Consider the following 26,272-nt stretch of genomic DNA (forward strand, 5'->3'; position numbering starts at 1 on the left):
CATTTTATTTTTGGATTTTTAAATGTTTAAATTCACTCTACAATTATTTTTATCTGTTTAGTCTAAGTTTTTCCACATTGGAGATATGTATATAAAGGATGATTTTTCCCTTATGAAATGTAGAATGTATTTCTGCGTTTATTATAATTTAGACAAGTATTACATAGGAATACATTAAAATTAGGAATATAACTACTATATGATCCAGCAGTTCTACTCCTGGATATATATCAAAAGGAAATGAAATCAGTATCTTGGAAGAGGTAGCTGCACCCCTATGTTCACTGCAGCATTTTTCACAGTAGCCAAAATATAAAAACAACCTATATGTCTTCTGACAGGTGAATGCATAAAGAAAACATGGCATATGTACACAATGGAATATTATTCAGCCTTAAAAAAAAAAAAAGAAGAAAATTCTGCCATTTGCACAACATGAACGAACCTTAGAGGATATTATGCATAGTGAAATACACCAGACACAGAAAGACAATTACTGTATGATTTCACTAATGTGCAGAATCCAAAACAGTTGAGCCCATAGAAGCAGAGAGTAGAATGGTGATTGCCAGGGGCTCAGGGGTGGGGGACATGGGTAGATGTTGCTCAAGGGTGCAAAGTTTCACTTATGTAAGGTGAATAAGTTCTAGAGATCTTAAGTACTATCATGGCATGGGGACTATAATAGCTTTCGATACTGTATTATATACTTGAGATTTACTAAAAGTGTAGATCTTGTTTTCAATATACATACACACACAAAATGGTAACTATGTGAGATGATAGCTATGTTTATGAGTTCAATTGTAGTAATCACTTCACAATGTATACATATGTCAAGCATCACCTTGTATACCTTAAATATATACAACTTCTATTTGTTAACTGTACCTCAACAAAGCTGGGGGAGAAAAATACAGTATTTCTCAGTAGTGTTTATTTTTGTCCCAAGTAAGTATTCTATAATTAAATGTTATAATAAACAGTCATACTGAAATATAATTTGTATCATTAAACTTCTTGAATATGTTCTAAAATGTATCACTTAAAATGTATAACCATTTATATCCTCAAAAACCTGAAATTTTTTTTTGTTTTTTTGTGCATGGGATGGAATTTGGTTTTCATATTGTGACTGTGAAGGAACACCAGTAGAGGGAGCTCCAGCTCTTCTTTCTTGGTGAATTTAGGGGTCAGCTTGAAAATCAGATTCTGGGGGCGCCTGGGTGGCGCAGTTGGTTAAGCGGCCGACTTCAGCCAGGTCACGATCTTGCGGTCCGTGAGTTCGAGCCCCGCGTCGGGCTCTGGGCTGATGGCTCGGAGCCTGGAGCCTGTTTCCGATTCTGTGTCTCCCTCTCTCTGCCCCTCCCCTGTTCATGCTCTGTCTCTCTCTGTCCCAAAAATAAATAAACGTTGAAAAAAAAAAATTAAAAAAAAAAAAAAAGAAAATCAGATTCTGGAAGGGGCACACATTGAGATAAATAACGCATGGTTATGAAAATTTTTAAAGGTATCAAGGGATGACGATTGTATTTCTTCTTACCTTTGAGGGGAAATAGTCTCACTTTGATTTCCATGCTTTCAAGTTAGCCACCCTCAAGTAACTAAACAAAAAACTTCTATGTCATGTAACCTCTTATAAGTGATCCACCAGGTTGCCTTTTAGAATCAAGAATCTGTCTCTGGTCAGTTGAGGAGGAGGAGGAAGAGGAAGAGTAATAGTGGTAATGTTACTATCTGAAATGAGGTTAAGTAAAATTTTAAATAACTAATAGTCACACTAGCAAGGTCATACTAAGGTGAATTGCTGAGTCACTATATAGGATAGGGAAAGGAAAAAAAACATCTCAAACTGTGAGGCATTCAGAAGATTTTTAAGCCAAAATCTAGAAAGGTTCTAGAACTTTTGGTGATATCTAGAAGGCTGGACCAAATTATTACCTGTCAGTTTCTTTATAGACCCCAGAAGAAAATACCACGTGAGGCTACTGGCTTACAACAACATAGAAGATGGCTATCAGGCAGACCAGACAGTCAGCACTCCAGGATGCGTGTGTAAGTAAGAGTTATGGTAGCACATTTTAACTCTGTATGGTTCACAGTCTTTTTTCCCCTCTTCCTTCTGTAGATTTAAGTCTCATTACTAGTTGGAATCGTTGGTGGTCTTATATCTTCCATGGTGCCTAACATAGTTATCTTCAGCAAGTACCTGCTCAAAATAAATATTTAAGTGAGATGTATTTAATTATAAGAACGTGTTTTACTTTTGCAAGCAAAAGACCATTAGAAATTTAACTGGGAAAAATAACCCTGAATACCTTCTGCTTTTAGCTTGAGGCTAATACTTTCTTCCAATTTCTGTTCAGTTTTACTTGTGCTAAGACCTGTTAGGGCTTATTGCTACTAAAGAGGGTTTGGGTTTAATTTTAAGTCCATTGCTGGCCTTCTGGATGTTTCAAGCTGGTAGTTTGACTTCTCAGTGCTTCTGTTTTACAATCTAAGTATTGATAATATTTGATTCCTTTTCTAACTCATGGAAGAGTTGCTGAGAATTAAATGATACATCTCTAGGTGTATCTATGAACCACTTTAGTGGAAGAAAGACTACAGCCAACTTATATTGTGGGGAGTTATGATTTTATCATTTTGCCACTTTCTATAGTAATATTATGCCATGCAGTAAAGTAACATTGTCTTTTTCAATAGCTGTTCGTGATCGCATGGTTCCTCCTCCACCACCACCCCACCATCTCTATGCGAAGGCTAACACCTCATCTTCCATCTTCCTGCACTGGAGGAGGCCTGCGTTCACCACTGCACAAATAATTAACTACACCATCCGCTGTAACCCTGTCGGCCTGCAGAACGCTTCTTTGGTTCTATACCTTCAAACGTATGTAGCTTCTATTAATAGTGTTTTTCTTTGCTCTTTTCCCCACTCATACTTGTTTCTTACCATCTTCGGCCAGCTTAAGCTTTACCTGAAAGCACTTGTCTCAGGACTTCCCTTACTTATAAAATGGCTGGGAGTTTTGCATCTTTACCATATCGAGTTCTGAAAACTGTATCTTTTGACAGTTTCTGTAAATGATTTTTTGTTGTTGTTTCCCCAGCCTCATGCAGTAAGATTAGATGAGAAGCTAGTATTACTTTCAAGTGGCTAAAGTTAGCATAAAGGAAGAAACAAAAGACCATTTTTATGCTAGCATCAAAAAATAAAACGAGTATTCTGTTTTCTTGGTTATAGTTAGAAAGATGCCCATCATTATGATTTAAAAGAATGATTTGATGGGGTGCCTGACTGGCTCAGTTGGTTAAGTGTATGACTCGGTTTCAGCTTAGGTCATGATCTCAAGGTTCGTGGGATGGAGCCCCACCTCAGGGGCTGCCTGCACAGAGCTTGTTTGGGATTCTCTCTCTGCCCCTCCCCGCCCCCAGCCACCTGCCCCTCTCTACCCCCCCACTCATGCTTGCTCTCTCTCTCTCAAAATAAATAAACTTTAAAAAAAGAATGATTTGACTTGTAGTATTTCAGAGGAAATCATTTTGTATTGGGACGTTTCTATACTGCTAATTTCCTAGTTTCCTTTCAGAGAGGCAACTTGTAGGCTAATTTATATAGGATAATACCAAATGTAGTATTTTAATAGTCAAATGAGATTGTTCTTTTAGGCTAAAAAATTGTTTTAAAGAAAATGAGGTGATAAATAAGAACAGTATGCTTTACCTATATTGACTGGAAATACTGATAATCTTTTAGAAACAATGCACTACCAGCATTAACAACTTCATTGCTTGTTATTATAGATCAGAAACTCACATGTTAGTTCAGGGTCTAGAACCCAACACCAAATATGAATTTGCTGTACGATTGCATGTGGATCAGCTTTCCAGTCCCTGGAGCCCTGTTGTCTACCATTCTACGCTTCCAGAAGGTAAAACAGTTATCTAAATGTGTAAAAATATATATGTGTCGCTTTAAAAAAGATACTACCCTTGTTGCCACCTTGGTTGACCTGTATGCATTTGTTTTGTTTCTTAACTTTTGAAATTTATTTTTTTTATTATATATTTTTTCAAAAGTTCCTCTTACCGCATGTATTGCACAAGTAGATGGGCTTAAGTCTAGCCCCTCTCTTTAGGGAACATTAAATTTTCTAAAATCAGGTGTGCTATTCAAGACTGCACCCAAATAATTAAAAATGGAAGGAAATAGCGTATTTAATGATGTTAGGAGCCCACATTAGAGCAAATGTGAGTGGTAGGTTATGTGCACAGTGCAGTGAATGTGATCCCTGACTGAGCACCATTTCTGTAGCTTGCCTGTGCCTCTTGCTGAGGTATTTCATGTCTGTGGGACTGCATTTCCTTTTCTCTAGGATGAAGGTAAAGGAATGGATGATCTATATAAGGACCATTGCGGCTCTGTTCTAATTATGCTGAGAGAAACAAAGGAAGGACATTTACTCCAGTGAACATAGGGCCCCTTTACTTTGGTTTTGGCTGTATTCCCATATGTGATGTGGTACCAAAACCCAGCTCTTCATACTTTTGTTCATATTAAACTGGAGTCAACTAAAATCCCAAGACTTTACTGCTTTCCCAGATACAAATCATTAGTCTAAAGTCTGCCCTGTAAACTCACTGATTCACAACTTTTTGGAGAATAACTAAATATTTTGGTCTCAGAAGTATTTCCTTCAGTGGCTTCCTGGATCAGCTAAATATATATTCTGTATATTTTAGTAATAAATGTAGTTTAAATTCAATACCTAAACAGGGTATGAGAGTCAATATTTAATGGGCAGTTGCTACTGGTGGAATTGTAAACTTTTCTAGTTACCAGTTTGGCAAAACAATATCAAAAGTCCTAAACGTGCTTACATCCTCTGATTCAGTAATTCCCCATCTAGGAATCTACCATATCCTTTTTCATGATGTTTTAAACATTATAAAAATGAAATTACCTATCAGAAAAAGAAGAAAAAAAATAGTATTTTACCCTTATCACTAGTGATCTGTAATAGCTGTGATTCTGAGATTTTTTTATAGTGGTTTCTAGTTTTTCTAACTCTTTTCCATGACTATGCATCTATTAACTGGGTATTTGAGTGTTTATCACCATTTAATCCTGGTAATACAGTATTTTTTATATGTGTGCACAGCCCCAGCAGGCCCACCGGTTGGAGTAAAAGTGACCTTGATAGAGGATGACACTGCTCTGGTTTCTTGGAAACCCCCTGATGGCCCAGAGACTGTGGTCACACGCTATACCATCTTGTATGCATCCAGGAAGGCCTGGATTGCAGGAGAATGGCAGGTCCTACACCGAGAAGGTAAATATCCTAAATTCTCAAAGAAGATGGAAAGTAAGGTTACTGATGATAAGGAAACAAATGGAAAGAAGGATCTAGTTTATTTTAAATTTATATTTATCAAGTAACAAATTATTAAGGATTTGGGCTTTTTAAAAAAATTTTTTTTAACGTTTATTTTTGAAAGAGAGACAGAGCGTGAGTGGGGGAGGGGCAGAGAGAGAGGGAGACAGAGAATCCAAAGCAGGCTTCAGGCTCTGAGCTGTCAGCCCGAACTCACGAACTGTGAGATCATGACCTGAGTCTAAGTCAGATGCTCAACTGACTGAGCCACCCAGGCTCCCCAGGGCTTTTTTTTTTTTTAATGTTTATTTACTTATTTCTTTATTTTAAGAGAGAAAGCATGAGTGGGAAAGGGGCAGAGAGAGGGAGAGAGAGAATCCCAAGCAGGCTCTGCACTCTATTTCACCAACCGTGAGATCATAACCTGAGCTGAGATCAACAGTGGGAAGCTCAACTGACTGAGCTCCCCAGAGCCTCAAGCACTGGGGTTTTATTCAGAGAGCATTGGGAAGCCATCAGCATATCTTAAGCATGAGCATGTGATTCACATTCCAGAAAGATCACTTTTGAATATTGTGAATAGGAGTTTGGTCCAGGAGAAATGGGTAAGAGTAATGCAGAGACTAGGAGGTGACTGTAGTGGTCCAGGAAAGAGACAATAAGCCTGGATGAGATCACTGAGGATTGAGATGGAAAGGAGAGGACAGTCAAAAGATACAGGGGAGGTGAACTTGACAGGACTGGGTAGTTTATGTAGAGAAGGAGAGGTATAAGGAAGGGAGAATCGTTACAGATGATTACTAGATTTCTGATGGTGGCGTGTCTTACCCTGGAGTAGCAAACACTGGAAGAAGACCTGGTTGAAGGTAGCAGACCTGTATACAGCTACTAAAAAGGCCCACATACAAATAAATTGGCCCATATAAATAACTAGGGTCCACTTAAGTACAGGGAAAAGCTGAATGGGACATAGGAACACTGGATTTAATTTTTGTAACACTGATTTTTGTTTTTAGCTGAGAAAAACTAAATTCTAAAACGTTTTAACATTCTTACTGCATGCTTTTATCATTCTATCCTTTTAAAATTTTTGAATCTTCCATTTGGACAAGTCCCCCATACCAGTTTTCAGATGGGCCATCACATAAATGGTAAAGCTTTATTATTTTGGCGCTTCCTTAATTTAGGCATGCATACTGGGAAAAGAACAGCTTGCCAAGCAATTAAAAACTTAAGAAGGATTTTAAGAAGGAAATTTGTTGGCCATTTACATATTCTAAACACTTTACAGTGTTTATATTTCTTCATACATTTTACCTTTTGAAGGGAGTATTTACCTAATTAAAATAGGTGTGGATATAATATAAAACTCGTGTGGATATAATATAAAACTCTCTATGCAAACATAAAACAAGTGGTGACTTTAGTTGGAATTTTAATAGTCATATATTCATATTTTTCATTCTGTAGAAGCTCCACTAAGTAATGATTTCCTGGTCACTGAAGAAACTTGAATGTAATAAGTACTTGACAGCAATGCAGTTTTATGTGTGTATCAATTGATCTATTGCTTCCTAACAAACCACTTTAAAAATTAGCCATCTTATTTTCTCACAGTTCTGTGAGTCAGCAATTTGGACTGGGATCAGCTGGGCAGTCTTTCCCTTGGTCTCTTCTGAGGTCACTCATGAGACTAAAATCATCTCATGATTTCAACAGAGTATGGGTAGCTTAAAAACAGCAGGAGAGAGTTCCAGCATCAGGAGGAGAGGGAGGAAGCTGCACGTACAAAGCTTTGCAAGCCTGTGCTTGTTTCATATTTGCTAATGTCCCACTGGGCAAGGCAAATCAGATAGGCAAGCCCAGAGTTAGTGTGGGAGAGCACTGCCCTTGGGTGTGGATAGACAGAGGCACCATTTATTTAGGGCTATTAGTCTTACAGGCTACCACAGTATTCTTTAAATGTATACTTTAGTTTTAGTTAATTCCAAAATGATTTATTGACACATTTGACAAACTTGATTTAATGAGGTGTTATGTATAAGTAATTAATCTTTATAAGTAAGTAATTTATCACAGAAGCACATATTCCCTTTAGCTCTTCATTTGTACCTGGCTAAAAAGAAACAGTATTTTGTTTTGGTTCCTTTCATTGCATTCATTTGTCAGTTTCAAACAAGGTTCAGAAAACAGTATTTTGCCTCACTGATGACCCAGTAGTGAAATGGATTGTAATTGCAGGTTTTTACATCTATATAAGCCTTTCTAACTATATAATCATGCATGGGAGAAAAAATCTATTTTTGCCATTATCCTACTTTTGTGATTTTAAGACACATTCATAGCAAAAAGCGTTTTTCCTTTGTTAAGTATAGAGAACGCCTTTTTATAGCTAATGTTAGTATTTCATAGAGGACAAAATGAATAATATAGGTAAAAAAAAACATTGAATATTTTTTTGAGAGCAAAAAACATAAAAGGTTTGAGTCATCCACTTTTATTTAAAAAAGTCTTTTTAATGTTTATTTATTTTTGAGGGAGAGAGAGAGAGAAACAGAACGTGAGTGGGGGAGGAGAAGAGAGAAAGGGAGACCCAGAATCAGAAACAGGCTCCAGGCTCTGAGCTGTCAGCACAGAGCTGGATGCGAGGTTCGAACTCATGAGCCAAGCTGTGACATCATGACCTGAGCCGAAGTCAGATGCTCAACGCGCTGAGGTTGGCACCCAGGCACCCCTGAGGCACCCCTTTTAAACCAAAAGCAAAAAATACAACATGACATTTAAAGAAAGAAATAGAATGTAAAATGGTCTTTCATGTCTAATTATGGCAACTTTCAGAAAAGGTAAAAGGATAGAAAGATGAGGGAAAAGGAAGAGGAAAAATATCAGTATTTCTTTCCTATATATCTATTAATCTTCTATACATATTTTATTGTACATTTTATGTGTATATTTAACTCACATATTTATTACCAAGTGGAATAAGATTTTCTCGTTAGTGAAAACGTTAAAAAAAGTTTTTTTATGTTTATTTTTGAGAGAGAGAGAGAGATAGAGTGTGAGCAGGGGAGGGGCAGAGAAAGAGGGAGACACAGATTCCAAAGCAGGCTGCAGGCTGTGAGCTGTCAGCCCAGAGCCTGACGCAGAGCTTAAACCCAAGAACTGTAAGATCATGACTTGAGCTGAAGTTGGACACTCAGCCGAGTGAGTGACCCAGTCCTCTCCATTAGTGAAAACATTTTAAAAAATGTTCATGATGACCAGATGATATTTGTGGCTAAAATTGTACATGGTGAAATGATGGGGCAGAAATGTGATATGAAATTATACTTGTGTATAATTTAAAGTGATTCAGAAATTATAGTCTTTACCTTCCCGATCTGCAGTAAATCATCACAAACTAGTCAATTATTTTAAAATCTAAAAGGCACTGAGAAATTATGCCCTATACTATAGCAATTCCTGAACTCTATTTCTCATAACGTGATTGTCCCAAGATTATCCAAGATGTCCCTTGTTCAAAAAAAAAAAGTTCTATGAATAAATAAATTTGGTCTAAATAAAGATATCATTTCCGCCTATTAGGGATTCACACTGGAAATTAAAGTCCTTCAGTAAAGGAATCCATTTAACTCAACATTTGCCAAATAGAATACCAATAGTAGGAACAAATTGATTTATTAAATGAATTCTTACTGAGAGATTACTGTGTGACAGGCTCTTTTCTAGGCATTGGCAGTACTACAGTGAACAAAACAGTGTTCCTTCCCCATTGAAACTTCTATCTCAGGTAACACACAAACAAATATGTAAATGTTCAGGTATGTCCTAATGTTATAAAGAAAGCTACAATGGGGGGAAGAGACAAAGTGATGGAGGTAGTAAGGTTAAGTTCTTTTGGAAGAAAAGTCATCTGAGCAGAGCCATATGGATATCGGAGGAAGTACAAAGGCCGTGAGACAGAAGTATGCTTAGCATGTTAGAGGAACAAGAAGGCCAGAGAGGCTAGAGTAAGGGACAGAGCAAGCAGTAGAAGATCAGGGGGAAGGAAACCAAGGGCAGATCTTATAGGCTGGACTTTGTAGACCACACATTTTATTCTAGGAGAGATGGAAGACATTGGAGACTTTGATCAGATTTACATATTGAAAGGATTACTCTGGGGGTTCCTGTGTGGCTCAGTTAGTTAAGCGTCCGATTTTGGCTCAGGTCATGATCACATGATTCATGAGTTAGAGCCCTGCACTGGGCTCTGCACTAAAAGTGTAGAGCCTGCTTGGGATTCTCGCTTTTCTCTCTGCCCCTCCCTGACTCGCACTCACAATTCTCTCAAAATAAAAAAAATAAACCTTAAAAAAAATCTTAAAGGATTACTCTGGCAACCACCTGAAAAACTGATTATAAGCAGGTAAGTGTAGAAGTTGAAGAGACCATTGGACATACAGCTGTCCACGTGAGAGTTAATGGGCATTTGGACAGGAGTGATCATGAGGAGGGTAGTAAGAAGCTTTAAGAACACAATTTGAAACAACAGCATGCTAGATTTGCTGCAGATTGATACGGAGTGTAAGGAAAAATGAGAAGCAAAATTGACAGGATAAATCAAAGGCTTGGTTTTTTCAAGTACAGAGGTTGATTAATCAGTGTGAGGGTTAAATTCATGGGAGAGGTGTGGAAAAGTTCATGGTATAACTAAGAAATAATCACCATGTACGTGATCTTTAAAACTATAGGACTGGAAAACAATCACTTAGTGAAGACACAAGTGAGTTCTGAGACTGCAGTCTGGAGTGCTTCTCCAGCCTCAAAATCTTTCCCTGTGCTTTTTTATCCTAAATGAACACTCCTTTGGTGACAGGTATTTCATATTTTAATAGAAGTTCAGTTGGCGTTTACTGAGAATTATATGAAGCATTAAGCTGTTCAAATGTGCAAAATATTTCTGTCTTCCAGAAGGGAAAGAAGGGAAGGTCAGAGGTGAGGAAGAAGACTCCCTTTCATTGAGTGTATACACTTATGTCAGAGACTTGCCAGTGGTAGTTTATTTAATGCTTTCTAATAATTATATGAGGTGGGAATTATTGCCCCCATGAGGAAATTAAAGTTCGGTAATGTGCCCCAAGTCACAAATTACATAGTTGGGAGCATGCCAGCATTTGATCAACATCGATCCAACACTGAGGCTATTGTACTGTCTGGTTTGTGAAACTCCAGAACAGCTAAAGATTAAGATACATGTGAACAGCTGTGGACCAGAGTAGTCACATTAATTGAGATTGAGCTAGTCTGCTGAGAGAATACAGGGACAGGCATATCACTTCAACATTTGGGAACTGCTTTGAGTAAACGGTTTTGTCCTTCAGAAAGCAGCCAGAATGTTAGTTTCCTTTTTTGTGCGAAGGACGATTTTTTCATGGGACGCGTCTACACAGCTCATCTGTTTATAAAACTTAAATGAAAAGATTTTTAATTTCAGGTAGGGATTGGTTTTTTCCAAGCACTTTAAAAAATTAATGTAAGGTATTCTATGCTAAAGTGAAAACTCAATTTATTTGTATGTCTATTGTGAAGAAATTGAAATGATTTTCCTTCTAGTTAACTGTAACCTGTCACAATACATCTTTGTTTTTTTTAATTCACCTGGCTGAGAATATGGTAGCCATAGAAAGACTCTTCCTGATTCTAAATAAGGGTCAGTTTGTTTATTTAACAGTTGTGTACTCATGTAGCTCACACTGTCTTCAGGCCAAGCTGAAACCAGAGAACATGAAAACAAGTATGTTCAGCCCTCGCGTAGCTACTTGGTTCAGCTGCCTCACACCATGTGACCTCAGAGGTGGCCTCTGAATCATGACCTGAGCTCTGAGATCACCCCACATTTCACTTGCATAATGAAATATACTCTAGCAAGTGTAGGAGAATAGTGAGGTCTGGCCTGGGGGTGACTGCTATAAGCTCTTTGAAGCTATTATTTTTTTAAATTTATTTATTTGAATTTAAGTTATTTAACATACAGTGTAATATTGGTTTCAGTAGTAGAGCCTAGTGATTCATCACTTACATATAATACCAAGTGTTCATCCCAGCAAGTGCCCTCCTTAATGCCCATCGCCCATTATAAGGATGCTCTGAGTCGGGGAAAAAGTGAGATGAAGTCATCTTAGGGAAACTAGGTTCCCTGTGAATATCAGCCCACAAATGCAGGCTTGGGACAACTTTCTCGTTGGACACTCTTACATCTACATTATTAACGTTAGAATTAATTCCTAGGGTGGGAATCCCTTTTGTAAAAAAATACTTTAGTGCAGTGGCAGAGCAAGAGCAGAGAGACCCCACAAGTAATAACAGTACACATATAGGAATCCTTCTTAGCCATCATGCCAACAGAGGAAAGATCTTTTGATACTATATATATATATATATATATATATATATATATATATATATATAAATTCAAGTGATGGTTCCTTTGGAGGATAGTAGATGCTAAGCAGAATATCAGTGGTAGTTTCGATAGTTAATCTGAGATCTAGGTCTTCAACACTCTGAGGTTCCTACATAACTTTGGCATTTTCCTTCCTGTTTATTTTCAAGAAATTTTAGATAATGATTGAGAGAGTGAGAAATATATTCATACTTTCAAAAATAATTGTGTTGTTTCTAATTTAAGAAGTAAGAACAAGATCCTCTGTCACAAGTGATTACTATAAATAGTTTAAACATTTCTTTTTTTTTCCGTTTTATTTGTTTATTTTTTTAAGTAATCTCTGTACCCAGTGTGGGGCTCACACTCACGACCTCAAGATCAAGAGTCACATGCCCCACAGACTAAGCCAGGCAGGCATCCCTAAACATCCCTAAAGGATCCCTAAACATCCCTTTTTCTAAAAGGAAAAAAGTCTTTCACATTGGATTTAAAAAATCTAACTATGACTGTTGAATCTGGGTTCATTGTACCATTCTCTCTTTGTTTGAAATATTCTAAAGAGTTTTTTTTCTCTTTAGAATACTCTCTATGTTTGAAATATTCTAAAGAATTTTTAATGCTGTTTGTATGCATACGTATGTAAAGAGCAAATTTTATGTATATATAAAATCTGAGGGGATAAAAAACATTATATAAAAACCTAAACAAAAATACATACAACTTTAAAAAACTCCTAAAACAAAATTACAAAGAAGGATTATATAGAGGCAGTGCTCATGGTACAACGTTAAGTGAAAACTCTAAAATATAAAAAATTCATGTAGTAAATATGTACTCATACATGTACAGTGTGTATGCATGTATGCACGAACACGCATGCACGCGCGTGTGCACACACACACACACACACACACACAAATAAACCAAAATGTTAACAAAGGGAGATCGTCGCCTTATTTATATCTGTATTTTCCAAATGTTCTACAATAAACATGTGTTACTTTTATAATCAGGAAAACATTTTTCAAATAAAGGGTCATGGTTGTGTGTTTTTTTAAAAGATAAATAAGGTTTACTTAAATTTGTAATTTGATATATTTATAGGGGCAATAACCATGGCTTTGCTAGAAAACCTGGTGGCAGGAAATGTGTACATTGTCAAGATATCTGCATCAAATGAGGTGGGAGAAGGACCCTTTTCAAATTCTGTGGAACTGGCAGTCCTTCCAAAGGAAACCTCTGAGTCAAATCAGAGGCCCAAGCGTTTGGATTCTGCTGATGCCAAAGGTCTGTATACTGCCACAGTCACTGATTTTTCTTAAGAACGTACAGTATTTTTTTTTCAGCTCTTCTGTACTGTTTTTCCTCTCCTAGCACGGCCATACCCCTAAACCTGCACTCAGCTCTTTGAGTTGTTGCTCCATGGCTGTTCCCTGCATTCTAGAAGTAAACAAACTTTACCTCAGAATTAACTGCAGTTTTCAGACCACTGTGTCCCAGTTACTTCTCTTCCCAGCTGTGCAGCCACCAAGACAAAGGAGCCACACGGCCCGAGGACTAATGGGAGTAGGCTTCCAGAGAGGTTTCGTGGAAATAAACAGCAGTGCTGGTTGTGGTGTTCAAGCTGAAAGCATGGTTTTCATTAAGAGTTTTTACCACAGAAAAACAGCCTTTCCAGAGAGAAAGTTGTTTCTCTCCAGAAAAACAATAAATAGAAGAAATATCTTTAAAGAGACACCCTCACTCCATTCAGGGTAATTGTCATGTCCTGAAGGAAACCAGGGCCTCCTGTGGTACAGGACAAGCCACCTTCTTTTCCTCCTCTTTGGGGAAGTGGGCCTGTGGAGAGGGAGGGGCTTTAAATGGAGGAAATGCCAACTGAACTTAACAGGGCTCATAGCTCCTCGGATAGTCATTCAGTACCTTACTGCTGTGTGTGCAGGTGTGTGGCGGAGGTGGTGAGAGAAGAGAAAGACAGGGAAGGAGAGAGGGAAAAAAAAGAGAAAGGGCAGAGCTTTAAGCACTGGAGGGAGGTAGCAGTGGTAGCTACCTTATCATGGGAAAAGGAGAGCGAGGCTCATATTCACTTCTCAAATACCTTGCTACTCAGAGCGTTTAGGGACTAGCAGCATGAGTATCACCCGAGAGCTTGTTAGATTAGATGTGCAGAATCATGGGCCCAACCCCCAATGTAGTGAATCAGAATCTGTATTTTAACATATCTCCTAGTGATCATGTGCACATTAAAGTTGGAGGAGCCCTGGTAAGTAAATGCAAACATGTACATGGAAAACTAATCTTTAATATACAAGAAGATCTGCTTTTAAGGTAATATGACATGAAAGCTACCCTTTGGTTCATCAAGAAACATATATGCCTTGTGTAAGTTATGCACTGGCGTTCATGTTTCATGTAATAATGTAGTATTTAGAACTTGTATTTGGAATCTTCGTTATGGGAAGATAAACTGATCTTTGAGATGACCAATAAAAGAGTAATACTTTTCTGCTTAGACACAGATACTGCCAAAAATTTTTCCTATGAGAGGAAGAAAAGTTATAGAAAAGCATTTGTCAATTATGATAAGTGGAACCATTTATTTTTCTGATTGATTCTGAGTGTATGTGTTTCTGCTTCTAGTTTATTCAGGGTATTACCATCTGGACCAGAAATCGATGACTGGCATTGCTGTGGGCGTTGGCATAGCCTTGACCTGCATCCTCATCTGCGTTCTCATCCTGATATACAGAAGTAAAGCCAGGTGTGTTTCCATTGCTAGACACTTTGAGGTGGTTAAAAAACATTTAAATTACAGTAACCACAAGAAGCAAATTGAAGTCAAGGGCCTTCAGGAGCAACTGGGATTTTCCACTTTAAAATAATGTTATTTCAGTTCTTAATTGCTATACAGATGTGCTCACTTTGGGAGGAGATTATTTTTTTTTGCCCTTTGAAAAAACTGTACCAATAAAATATTCTTTAGAAAAAAAAATTTTAATGTCTATTTACTTTTGAGAGACAGAGACAGAGAGACAGAGAGCAAGCCGGCTAGAGGCAGAGATACAGGGAGACACAGAGTCCAAAGCAGGCTCCAGGTTCTGAACCGCCAGCATAGAGCCCAACGTGGGGCTTGAACTCACAAACTGTGAGATCATGACCTGAACCAAAGTCACACGCTTAACGACTGAGTCACCCAAGTGCCCCACCAATAAAATATTCAGTGAGACCCTGGTTTCCTCATTTCCTTTTTATTTTGAGAAGTACAAAATATATCCTTTGGTTTCTTTTTAAAATGGCACACTTAATCTGATGTATGTGCTGATTGAGAAGATTCCTTACTCTCTGGAATATTTTCACACTTAAGTAGCCTGCCACTGAGAGCTCCTCCCTTACTTCCTCCACAGGACATGTGTTTGGGATTCTCCAGACATGGGGTAAAACAAATACAATAATTAGGGATCTGTCCTTTGTATAAATTGTTAGTCTTATTTGTAGTTCGACTTGGGCTAAACCCTCAGTATTCAGTAAATTTGTCTGTATCTAACCTTTTATGTTTTGGCTTTTGCTTTTATTTATCCTAAAGTTTTTTACTGTATTTTAAAAAAGCAAACTCAGATACACATTATTTTTGGATAATCCCTATCACTAGACTCCCTGCATTAGCACTGATTATCAGAATTTACCCTGTAAGTTTTGTACTTGTGCATAAAAACGTACTCAGAAAGCATATTATGGGGCGCCTGGGTGGCGCAGTCAGTTAAGCGTCTAACTTCAGCCAGGTCACGATCTTGCGGTCCGTGAGTTCGAGCCCCGCATCAGGCTCTGGGCTGATGGCTCGGAGCCTGGAGCCTGTTTCCAATTCTGTGTCTCCCTCTCTCTCTGCCCCTCCCCCGTTCATGCTCTGTCTCTCTCTGTCCCTAAAATAAAAACGTTGAAAAAAAATTTTTAATAAAAGAAAGCATATTATGTTAAAGAAAGAATTCTAACATCCTTTTATATATTTAACTGGCTTAGTTTTGCTGTATAGGTTTCTCACTTTAAGAATTTTTTTATAAAATTTTTCTGCACATTGTTTTAGTGATACCTAAATCTTGCAAAAGTGCTATGGTAAATTTACCATCATTAACTGGCACCTGAATTGTTACGTTAGTGTGATGGACGATCTGTCGACCTGAAAGGGAACGTGTGAATTTAAAAATTATAATTTTCTACATAAATTTGATATAATCAATAGCAATAAATAATAGTACTTTTGTAACTATTGAGGTTTTTCTTAAGTGTGAAAAGTAATTTTATATAAGCAGATATTGGGGCAAAAAGAAATACAGAAGGTTCTTCAAATCACAAAAGTTTGCAGTAGTGAGTTGGGATATAAAAATCTAATACTCCGTTTCTAAAGATATTTGAGAGACAAGCATTGAAGAACTCCACTGTTTGCGAAGTTGTGATTGTAGACCAAATTTGGTACATTTGTCTGGATCTCCTATGAAATTAGAAGATTTCCTATTCTTGCAATATTTCAGGAAATCATCTGCTTCCAAGACGGCACAGAATGGAACTCAACAGTTACCTCGTACTAGTGCCTCCCTAGCCAGTGGAAATGAAGTAGGAAAGAACCTAGAAGGAGCTGTAGAAAATGAAGAATCCTTAATGCCAATGATAATGCCAAACAGCTTCATTGATGCAAAGGTACTCTGAGCTGAGCTACTGATTTGCTGCATAATCCTTCCCTCAGTTCGTCTTCCCTTTATGTGTGAAATTTACTACTGAAAAATCATATGTTGAGCATATTTCATCCATTCTCTACTTGAAGAAATGTAAAACAGTTTCCTTTTCCTTACATAAAATATTTGGGGAGAAGAAGATAAGGATAGATTAAGGATAAAGGTATAAAGGATTAGAGAGATACAGAAAAAAATGAGAAGTTAGCATAAATTCGATTAGATGTGGTTATATGGAACTAACATGTCTTAGATAAGGACACCAGGGTCATTAATCTATATTTACTATAATTTGAGCTGCCTTGTATTTACTGGGTATGCAGTTTTTTTATTAATCCATTCTTTTTTTTTAAGTTTATTTTTATTTATTTTGAGAGAGATAAAGAGCAAGCAGGGGAGGAGCAGAGAGAGAGGGAGACAGAATCCCAAGCTATCAGCACAGAGCCCAGTGTGGGGCTCGAACTCACGAACCGTGAGATCATGACCTGAGCCAAAGTCAAGAATTAGATGCTTAACCGACTGAGCCACCCAGGCGCCCCTTTATTAATCCATTCTTATACTTAGTTTGGTTGATTTTTTTGACTGCCTTGAACATCAGAACATTCCAGGTATAAACAATATTTGTAAAAATATGGAGTATCTTAGTAGATGTCTCAAGATCCTTCCCTTTATAGATTAAGGAAGTTGGATATAGTAAAGAAATATCATTGGAGGATGTTACTTCATGTCCTTTCCACTATATGTAATAACAGTACAGTGATGAGCATTAGGAACACCAACTGAAAATTATTTTTAGTCACATTGCAACATTAGTATGCATTATTATAATACTTTCATAACCAATGTGGTATAAATCAGGTATCCACAAACTATAACCTCGCCCAAGCCAGTTGATCACCAGCTAAGAATCTTTTTCACATTTTTTTAAATTTTTTTTATATATGAAATTCTTTTTCACATTTTTAAAGGGTAGTTTGAAAAAAATATATAACAGAAGAGAAGAAAATGGGACAGAGGCCATATAAGGCCTGAAAAATCTAAAATATTTACTATTTGACTCTTTACAGAGAAAGTTTGACAAATCCTAGTATAAATTCTTCCCTAGCCCTTCCCTAAAATTTAGAATAACAGAAGTCTAATAACACTCAAGAAATGTTGATATTAAATTTTATACAATTATATTTAACAGATGCAACCTCCTTGTATCTAGCGCAGTGCTATATATGAGTAAATAATAATGAATTCATTTTTGCTACTCCTCTTGTCTTTTTAATTTAACTTGTTAATTAATAACTTTAATTTGGTGGTTTAGCTCGTGTTTTCTGATACACATGTAAGCCGTTCAACTCATTACAAATTAATCTAGAACATTGGATCCTAAAACTCCTAAATAAGCAAAGAAGTACTAAAATACATTGGGGTTCTGTTACCAACTTGGAACTGGATATGAGAAAAGGACTGAGGAAAAGTGGTGTGGGGAGGAAGACATGGGAAAAAAGAGAGAATCTAAAGTGAAAAGAGGGTCTCCTGGGTGGTTCCGTCAATTGTGTCTGACTTGATTTCAGCTCATGTCATGATCTCATGATTCCTGGGTTGGAGCCCCTTGTCGGGCTCTGTGCTGAGGGTACGAAGCCTGCTTACCGTTTTTCTCTCTCCCTCTGTCCCTCCCCCGCTCACTTTCTCAAAGAAAGGAAGAGGCAGAACAGAGGGAGGCCTATATGAAGCAGAGAAGCCAGTTTGGAGAATGGATCTCTCAGTTCCCTTGGCTTAGCCTAAGAGCTGACCCTCCATTTATTGCCATTGTTGAGCAGTGTTGAGCATATGCAGACCCATTGTTTTTCTTCCCCACTGCTTTTTAAGTTTTCCAAATATGTGGAAAGGTTGAAGAATAATGTAATGAATGTACAAATAATTGTCAGTATCTTGTCGTACTTGTATATTTCTCATATTTTTGTTTCCTGTACCGTTTGAAAATAATTTTTGGAATTATTACACTTCACAGCAAATAATTCAGCATATATATCTCTCTTAAGAATAAATCTATTACGTCTTTTTGATCACTAACAAATACCCTGAATTTGTTGTGTACTGCTTGTGTGAAAAAAGAAACAGTGATGTCTCTGATGTTTTTTCTTTTAACATTTAAAAATTTTGTGTGCCACATATTACATGTTAAACTGAAATAAACTGAAATAAACTGAAATATACTGAAATAAACTGAAATCTGTAATATTTACTTTTTCTCCTTTTTTTTTTTTCTCCAGGGAGGAACTGATCTTATAATTAATAGCTATGGTCCTATAATTAAAAACAACTCTAAGAAAAAATGGCTTTTTTTCCAAGATTCCAAGAAGACAAAAGTTGAACAGGTAACCCATCTAAATGAGAAAAATTTTTGGCAACCCATGGTATTATGAAATGATAATTAAAAAGAGAGGAAAATGTAAATGAATGCTTTAATTTTCATTTCTCTCTGGATATGATTTTATTAATTTCGAGCATGACTCTATGGAAATCCGTGGTGCGTGATCACCGAAGTGACAGTTGGAATAGTAATCAGAGCTGTGGTTTTCAGCAGGGAAAGGGGGACAGTGGAGAAAGGGATGGGGCAGGAATATGCATCAAAAATTACTGAAGAAGCCTTGGGACACTTCTGATGCACAGCCACTTGGGTGGGGAACTACTGACTTAGATAATCCCTTTGTGATGATGGCCTTTCACCCATGTATTTGAACAGATTGCTATCTCAAAATATATAGAATATGTAAAACCATATATTATTTTTCAAGAGCACTCTATCATCACTGACAGTGTCTTATGTATTGTTGTCTAGCCTCAAAGAAGATTTGCTCAAGCGGTCTGCTTTTACCAGCCAGGCACTACTGTGTTAATCAGCGATGAAGACTCTCCCAGCTCCCCAGGTCAGACAACCAGCTTCCCAAGACCCTTTGGTGTTGTAGCTGATACTGAGCATTCAGCGAATAGTGAAGGCAGCCACGAGACTGGGGATTCTGGGAGGTTCTCCCACGAGTCCAATGATGAGATACACCTGTCCTCAGTTATAAGCACCACGCCCCTGACCTCCAGTTCCTTTGCTGGCAGTGATTCAGGTGGAGATCCCTCAGCGAGGAAGGGTGAAGACCCTGCAGTGCCGCTAGATGCTGAGCAAATGTCCCCTTCAGTTCTGCAGCCAACATCGGCCATGCTACGCTTTGATAAGAATGATTTTCCAATCTAGAGAGCCATGTTCAGGTATTCTCGCCTTTAAGTCTGTTCGAAGGACAATGAACAGGGAGCCAAAGCCTTTTGTGAAAATTTGGATGTCTTATTGGGTATTTCAGCTTTTTTTTTTTTGAATGTGTTTTGTTTTTTATTTTTAAACTCACGTATTTTGAATGTTTGTCAGCAATGTGAAAAGACAGTCAAGATATTTGACTGGATTATAAAATATATCACTGGAGCAAAGGGAAGACTTTTGAAAGCCCCTTTGCTGACTATCTACCTCAGTTTGCCAGATGGCAAACTCAGAAGACAACTTAGTTACCTCGTTTATTGTGATAGTTTATCTCAGCTACATAACCAATGATACTTCCTAGTAGCATTTTGTTTTCATTGCTGTGTGTGTAGTGTGTGTGATCAAAGGAGTCATATAGGTATATGGGTAAGAATGTTTATCTGAAGCTCTGATTTTTTTTAAAGAAAGCTGTGACATCTGCATGGTTTGGATAATTTAATACCTCTGGCTGTGCAGACTGTCAAACCACAGAGAAGAGAAAAAGTGGGACTGTTGATTTTAATGAATGATCAAAACAAAGAAAGTGTCTCTCTTTTGAGAATAGAACTATTCAGTAGCATATAGAGAATACTATTGTTTCAAGGGCCTTTATGTTTTGGGCATTAGAGTCTGAGTGCTTTATCTGCTGTACCCCAACCTCAGCCTGCCTAGAGCCGTGCCTTTTCCCCCTTCCCCTTTGCCTGACAGTTGGCCAAAGGCCGCACTGTGTAGTTTGCAAAGCATCCTCAACATTTCCAGAATTAGTTGTAAACCTCCATGCAGAAAACAGATTTTTAAAGAGAATCAGTTAGGCTTTTGGTTTTGTTTTTAATCCCACCTTGGCTTTAAAAAAAGGGGGGGGTAAAGAAATTTCATAAAATTTTAAGAATAAAGATAAATGCAACAGTAGACCATAAAATGAACTAGAGGTTATCATGGTAACAGTGCCTTCTGTTTTATATTATGAAATTCTTTGCCTTATACCTTTTTAATATTCATGAAGTTATTTAGGACAGGAATACAAGAAGTTGCCTTAAGAGTTTCTTGGATTTTATCAGTAACTGTTTTTGATGTATAGCATCTTATCAAAGCATTTTAGTTTGTTCTTATGCAGGTTTTGTTTAGGGATAAGTATTCAGGGCTCTACCACCTTTCTTGTATTTTCTTGAATTCTTAAGAGAATTTGGTACTCTATTTAATCTTCTTTCAGTGTCAATGCTGTGAATGTGGAATGCTAACTCCAGGAGTGAGTTAATCCTCTTGCTGGTTTGAAATCAGCAAACTGTTTACTCAGCCACTTAGAATAGGCCTTCTTTCAGTCATGAGTTAGTTACCTACCAGGTACCCAACAGCGGGAGAGGAAAAAGAATTAAACACATGGTGTAGAAAGGGGGCCTCATATATATATATTTTCATAAGTAGTTCTTCACATTATCTGAAAATGACTTCTGAACCTCATTTTAAAAGGAATCTTAATGGGTTTTTCCCTTGAGACCTTTGGTTTATGGGGGTGGGGGACAGGCTATGCTAAATGGTGTTCTAAAATCAAAAGAATATTACTGGATAATAGTCCCGCCTCCATCATCTCCTATCCCTTTGTCTGATGATGCATTTCTTCGTTTCTTAGTTTGTAGTTTTGTGCCAAACTGGATGTGTTCAGAAGCAGACCAACATTACGTGCCAGCAATCACTTCTGAACTAAATTCAAAGTCCCCATTTAGTTATCTAAGTCTGGGCTTCATGGCAAAACAAAAAAAGCAGAGCTTTAGGTGAACAATCTGAGGCAAGGGAAAATGCTGCTCCTGCCTTTATAGCTCCTGTTTTATACTACCTCCTTTTAAAGTTATTCTAGTGTTATTTTTTTCCTGTACTCAGGGAACATTTTGTTACTTTTAAGCTGCCTCATGCAAGCATGGGCAAATTGACAGGGTATGGTGTCTTTTGGTTTGTAAGTAGGTATGTGGGGCCAACTTTTATCAGCATCCAAAATTAATGAATACAACGAGTTCATTTTATTTTTTAAACTTTCATTAAAAGGCAAATAAAATCTAAAGTTGAAACATCATCCTTTATGGTTATGGAAGATATGTCCAGGACTGCATGAATTTGAATCATTTTAAAAGCCTAAAAAGATGATCTGAAAGCCCTTAAGGAAAGTATTTTGTTTGGTTGGCTTTTGATGAATAGGCCCATAGTTAGTGTAGATCTTTAGGCTATAACTGTTTGCTGATTATTTACCAGTACATTTTTACTTTTTCACCTTTTCATTTTGTTCTTATACAGATTTTTTTCATAATAATCCTGTTACCAAAGAATTTTCAGTAGAAGGTAAAAATTTTACTATAATTTCCCCCCAAATTGAATTAACTAGAAATATCTATAGGTATGAAGCTTATGTAAGTAGTTACTAACCCAAAATAATAGGGTTTATATTGATTGTTGTAGTTAAATAGACTAGTAATTTCAACTACCTTATTGTTACCAGAGCATTTAAAGTAAGTTCTTTACCAGCAGATAGTTCCAAAGAATTTCAAGTGTAATTTTTTTTCTTCAGCAAATAAATCTTCATATACAGTATTAAAGTATTTTTAAATTGTTGAAACTACTTGTTGGAGAGAAAAGAAAATCTTTTCACCAAAGATAAATATTTTGGTCTCATTGAATAAGATATTTAGTATACACCAAAGACTTCTTTTTACTTGGCCAAAGCTAGCTTCTTTGAAGTCTTAAGTCTGAAACTGTAACTAAAACCTGAAGGTTCTCATCTCTCATAGTGGTGTTACTTTGTGGTGTTTCATTCCAACAGGGCTGATATGCAAATGGTAACTGTTTTCTTTTCCAAAGACTTACTTGCTGTAAGTACTGACACACGCATGCCATTTTTATGCCAAATATTACAAGATTCTGCTCATCAGTATTTTCATACCAAAGACCATTAAAATATATAGATTAGTCTGTAAGTAAAGATGAGCAGATTTGAAATAATTTTATTTAGAGGCTGTTAGGAATCTAGCTTTAAGTAGCAAAAGATCTCAAAGGGCTAAGTTTACATAATTAAAAGCAATACGATTATGTTGGTATTTATCAGTGTTTTTATACAAGTACTTTTTATCAGCAAATTAAAAAAAAACCAAAGATATTTAAGGTTATCTCCACATATAGACATTTATTTGTACATTAAACTGTTGTTTCTTGTTTTTATGTCAACCAAACATGTCTCTCCAGAACCCAGTCTGTATCCAAATAGCATACATAGGGACTTTCCATTAAATCTGCTGATTCAGCCACAGGATGTTTTTGCCAAATGATGTGATTACTTTCCTAGTCACCTTGAGTGTGAGATGTCAACGGAAATCTCAGCAAGTTTTTCCATTCCAGAGCATATGGCAATCCCTGAATTAGCCTGTACAGTCTTCCTCTTGTTAAAGCATTACCTGGTTAACTCAGAGGCTTGGGGCAGTCCCTTAATAATAGGGATGTTCTCACCTGTGGGGAGCAGTGGGCTATATAAGCCAAGATATCATATCACTGTTTAAGTGAGCGTCCTTTGATAGATGTTGAAAGTTGTCCATAAGTTGAAATATTTGAACTGCATCAAGGGAGCCTAATATTTCAAAGTTTAGGGGAACCCTAGATGAAACCAAAATTTTTTAAATGAAATCTGGAGTTTTATATTTTGATTAGCCTAAAAGCAAGGACACAGCTTTATCCACTAAGTAGCTTATAAAAAATCTGCTTTGGCACACCAGGGCAATTAGATGCTCAGTGAAATGCCTTTATTTGCCTTTGCTTCAAACAAGAACAGTGCCAGCATTGGAAACAATGACAGTGATTTGCATTAGTTTGTCCAGACTTTGTTAAGGACTTCTGCCAGAAACTTGCTGATGTTGACTAGTCAGGATCATTTGTCAAGTCCATATGAAGACACCTTTGAGGAGTGTCACAAAAAAAGATGAAATTGAAAGTATCTTTGTCTGTTTTTAATGCAAGAATATCCAGATGTGATTCCACTTGAGTGGTGGCTACTGTGATTCACATATATGTTTATATTTCATTGAATGTAAATTTTTAATACTGAATGTAAAAGAAAAAGTTCCAAATATATGGAAAAGAGTCATGATCTTTCTAAGACTAAACATATATTTTGTAAACTTTGTTCCTGACAATATTTCACATGGATCTCTGGTAAAATTGCTTTGGTTTAATAGTCAAAATAATTTTTGTGGGCTGTGAGCACAGAGTAAAGGGTTCTGGAGATCACCATATACAACCACTTGTCTAAATGTGACTTTTATTGATGTTTAGAAGAACACATACATAGAATTCTGTGTTAAGTTGATTTATGCTCAGGACATAAGATCACAGGCTAATGCAATGTGTATGTTTGCAGGCTTTAATCTTCTCAGGCAGTTTCCCTTTTTATGCCTTTGAAAGTGTTTAAGATTATGACAGTCTTGCATTTTTATCAGATGCTGTATTTTCTTAAGGCTGCTGTAACAAATTACCACAAAGTTAATGGCCTTAAAACAACACAAATTTATTATCTCACAGTTCTGTAGGTCAGACCTACAGTTCTGTAGGTCTCAGGGGATAAATCAAGGTCTGTTTCCTTGTGTTTTTTTTTTTTTTTTTTTTTTCCTGGCTTTTAGAGGCTGTGGACTCTTCCCTCCATCTTCAAAGCCAACAATGTAGCATCACTCTGACACTGATTCCATCATCCCTCCTTTTCTGACCCTAACCAAGAAAGGTTCTCCAATTTTAAGGACTCATGTGATTACATTGGGTCCACCTGGATAATCCAGGGTAATCTCCCCTTCTCCAAATCCTTAACTTAATCACATCTGCAAAGTCCCTTTGCCACATATGGTGGTAACATATTGAGAGTCCAGGGATTTGGGTGTGCACTTCTGTGAGTGGCCATTATTTTGCCTACACTATTACTATAGAATTTTCATACACAAAATGTGCATTACAGAAATTGGAAGTCTGATGTACCCCTTAGGGATCTTCAAAAGTTCAAAGCTATGAAAACTTTTCATTATAGCTTATCAAATGTACACATTAAACTTTCTGTCTAGATCACTTGCAAAAAACAATTCAGCTTTAAACTTTTTGAATATGTGCTTTGTAAGTTTAACATCTCATTTCTGTGTGTTTAACAGAAAGTTTCCTAAGTATTTGGCTCTTACTTACGGAAGTTCATCAGAAATTTTTGATAAGTGTTCATATAGTTGAACTTTCTGCTTTTCCCTCAAGTAATTATGTTGTTTGGGGAGGGTTGGGGGAAAAAGACCTCAAACATAGGGACTCAGTAGATGAACAGGGTCATGCTCATGTTCATTCATTATCTTCTAAAAGCATATTTACAACATGCGGCCTTTCTACCTTTTTAAAAAATTTTTGTTTTTGAGAGAGAGAGAGAGAGAGAGAAAGAGAGAGAATAAGTGGGGGAGGGGCAGAGAGAGAGGGAGACACAGAATCGAAAGGAGGCTCCAGGCTCTGAGCTGTCAGCACAGACAGAGCCTGACAGGGGGCTGGAACCCATGGACTGGAAGATCATAACCTGAGCCAAAGTCAGAAGCTTTAACTGACTGAGCCACCCAGGCACCCCACCACCTTTCTACCTTTTAAATCAGGTTTATTTCTTCAGCTTCACCAGCTGTTTTATTTAAAGTTTGGTAACCCCTTGATTTCCCATCAACCTCAGCAAGAGCTTCCACTCACTTTATCAGCATGTGCAAATCCTAAGCAATGTTATTTTCCTTGTTATTCTCTGTGTTTGATTTCAGTTGTCCCTTTTCCTGGAAAGCTTTAGATTTCACAGCTCTAGTTGGTTCTAACTCCTGGATATTCAAGTGAAGCATTCTTTCAGTTTTGAAAGAGTTTCTAATTCTACCTTAATTTTCAGTATATCTTAACTAAGGAGATAAAGCTATCTCCATCATGGGGTGGAGACCATGATGACATTTTGAGTAGGGACAAGAGTGCTGGTCATTTGTCAGCTGCTTTTGACTCCAATCTCTAGGAAGAGATAATGTGATTTAGTGAGCATTTGCAGTATGCCAAACACACACTTCATTTCTACAAACTACTACATTCTGCAAAGCAAGTATTTCCCCCCATTTTAAAGATCAGGAAACTGACATTTAAAATATCGAACTTGCCAAAGATCACAGCTAGTTAAGTGGCTTAGCCAAGATAGGATTTCTACTAGGATACATTTTCTCAGCTAAGAAATTATATTTAATTACCAAGGCTCGTGGTACGTTCCACTGTGTCAACATAGCCTGCCCACATAGTAATAGCCAACCAACAGAGAGAAGTCTAAGTTGTGTCCATTTATTCACAAGGGGAATTTAGGAGACTGAGCTGTAACTCACCTCCTGTCATCTCCTAACCTCTGTCTTTTCTCTGTTCAAACTTTCAATTTCTCTTGCCAAAATTATGCCTGAAAACTGATGCTTGTGCCTAG

At 37.1% G+C, this 26,272-nt stretch overlaps 1 protein-coding gene across 1 annotated transcript in view; it reads left to right on the forward strand.

Moving 5' to 3' along the window:
- PRTG (protogenin) overlaps positions 1–23,936 on the forward strand; it is a 129,522-nt gene extending 105,586 nt beyond the window's left edge. The window contains exons 12-20 of the mRNA XM_043555363.1: positions 1,960–2,055; positions 2,707–2,893; positions 3,808–3,935; positions 5,166–5,336; positions 12,910–13,092; positions 14,446–14,566; positions 16,329–16,494; positions 18,791–18,895; positions 19,360–23,936. Of these exons, the coding sequence (XP_043411298.1) occupies positions 1,960–2,055; positions 2,707–2,893; positions 3,808–3,935; positions 5,166–5,336; positions 12,910–13,092; positions 14,446–14,566; positions 16,329–16,494; positions 18,791–18,895; positions 19,360–19,764 (1,562 nt within the window). The 3' untranslated portion in view covers positions 19,765–23,936. The remainder of the gene's footprint in view (positions 1–1,959; positions 2,056–2,706; positions 2,894–3,807; positions 3,936–5,165; positions 5,337–12,909; positions 13,093–14,445; positions 14,567–16,328; positions 16,495–18,790; positions 18,896–19,359) is intronic.
- The last annotated feature ends 2,336 nt before the right edge of the window (positions 23,937–26,272 follow it).

The sequence above is a fragment of the Prionailurus bengalensis genome, chromosome B3 (assembly GCF_016509475.1).
Source record: "Prionailurus bengalensis isolate Pbe53 chromosome B3, Fcat_Pben_1.1_paternal_pri, whole genome shotgun sequence".
NCBI classification, from domain to species: Eukaryota; Metazoa; Chordata; class Mammalia; order Carnivora; family Felidae; genus Prionailurus; species Prionailurus bengalensis.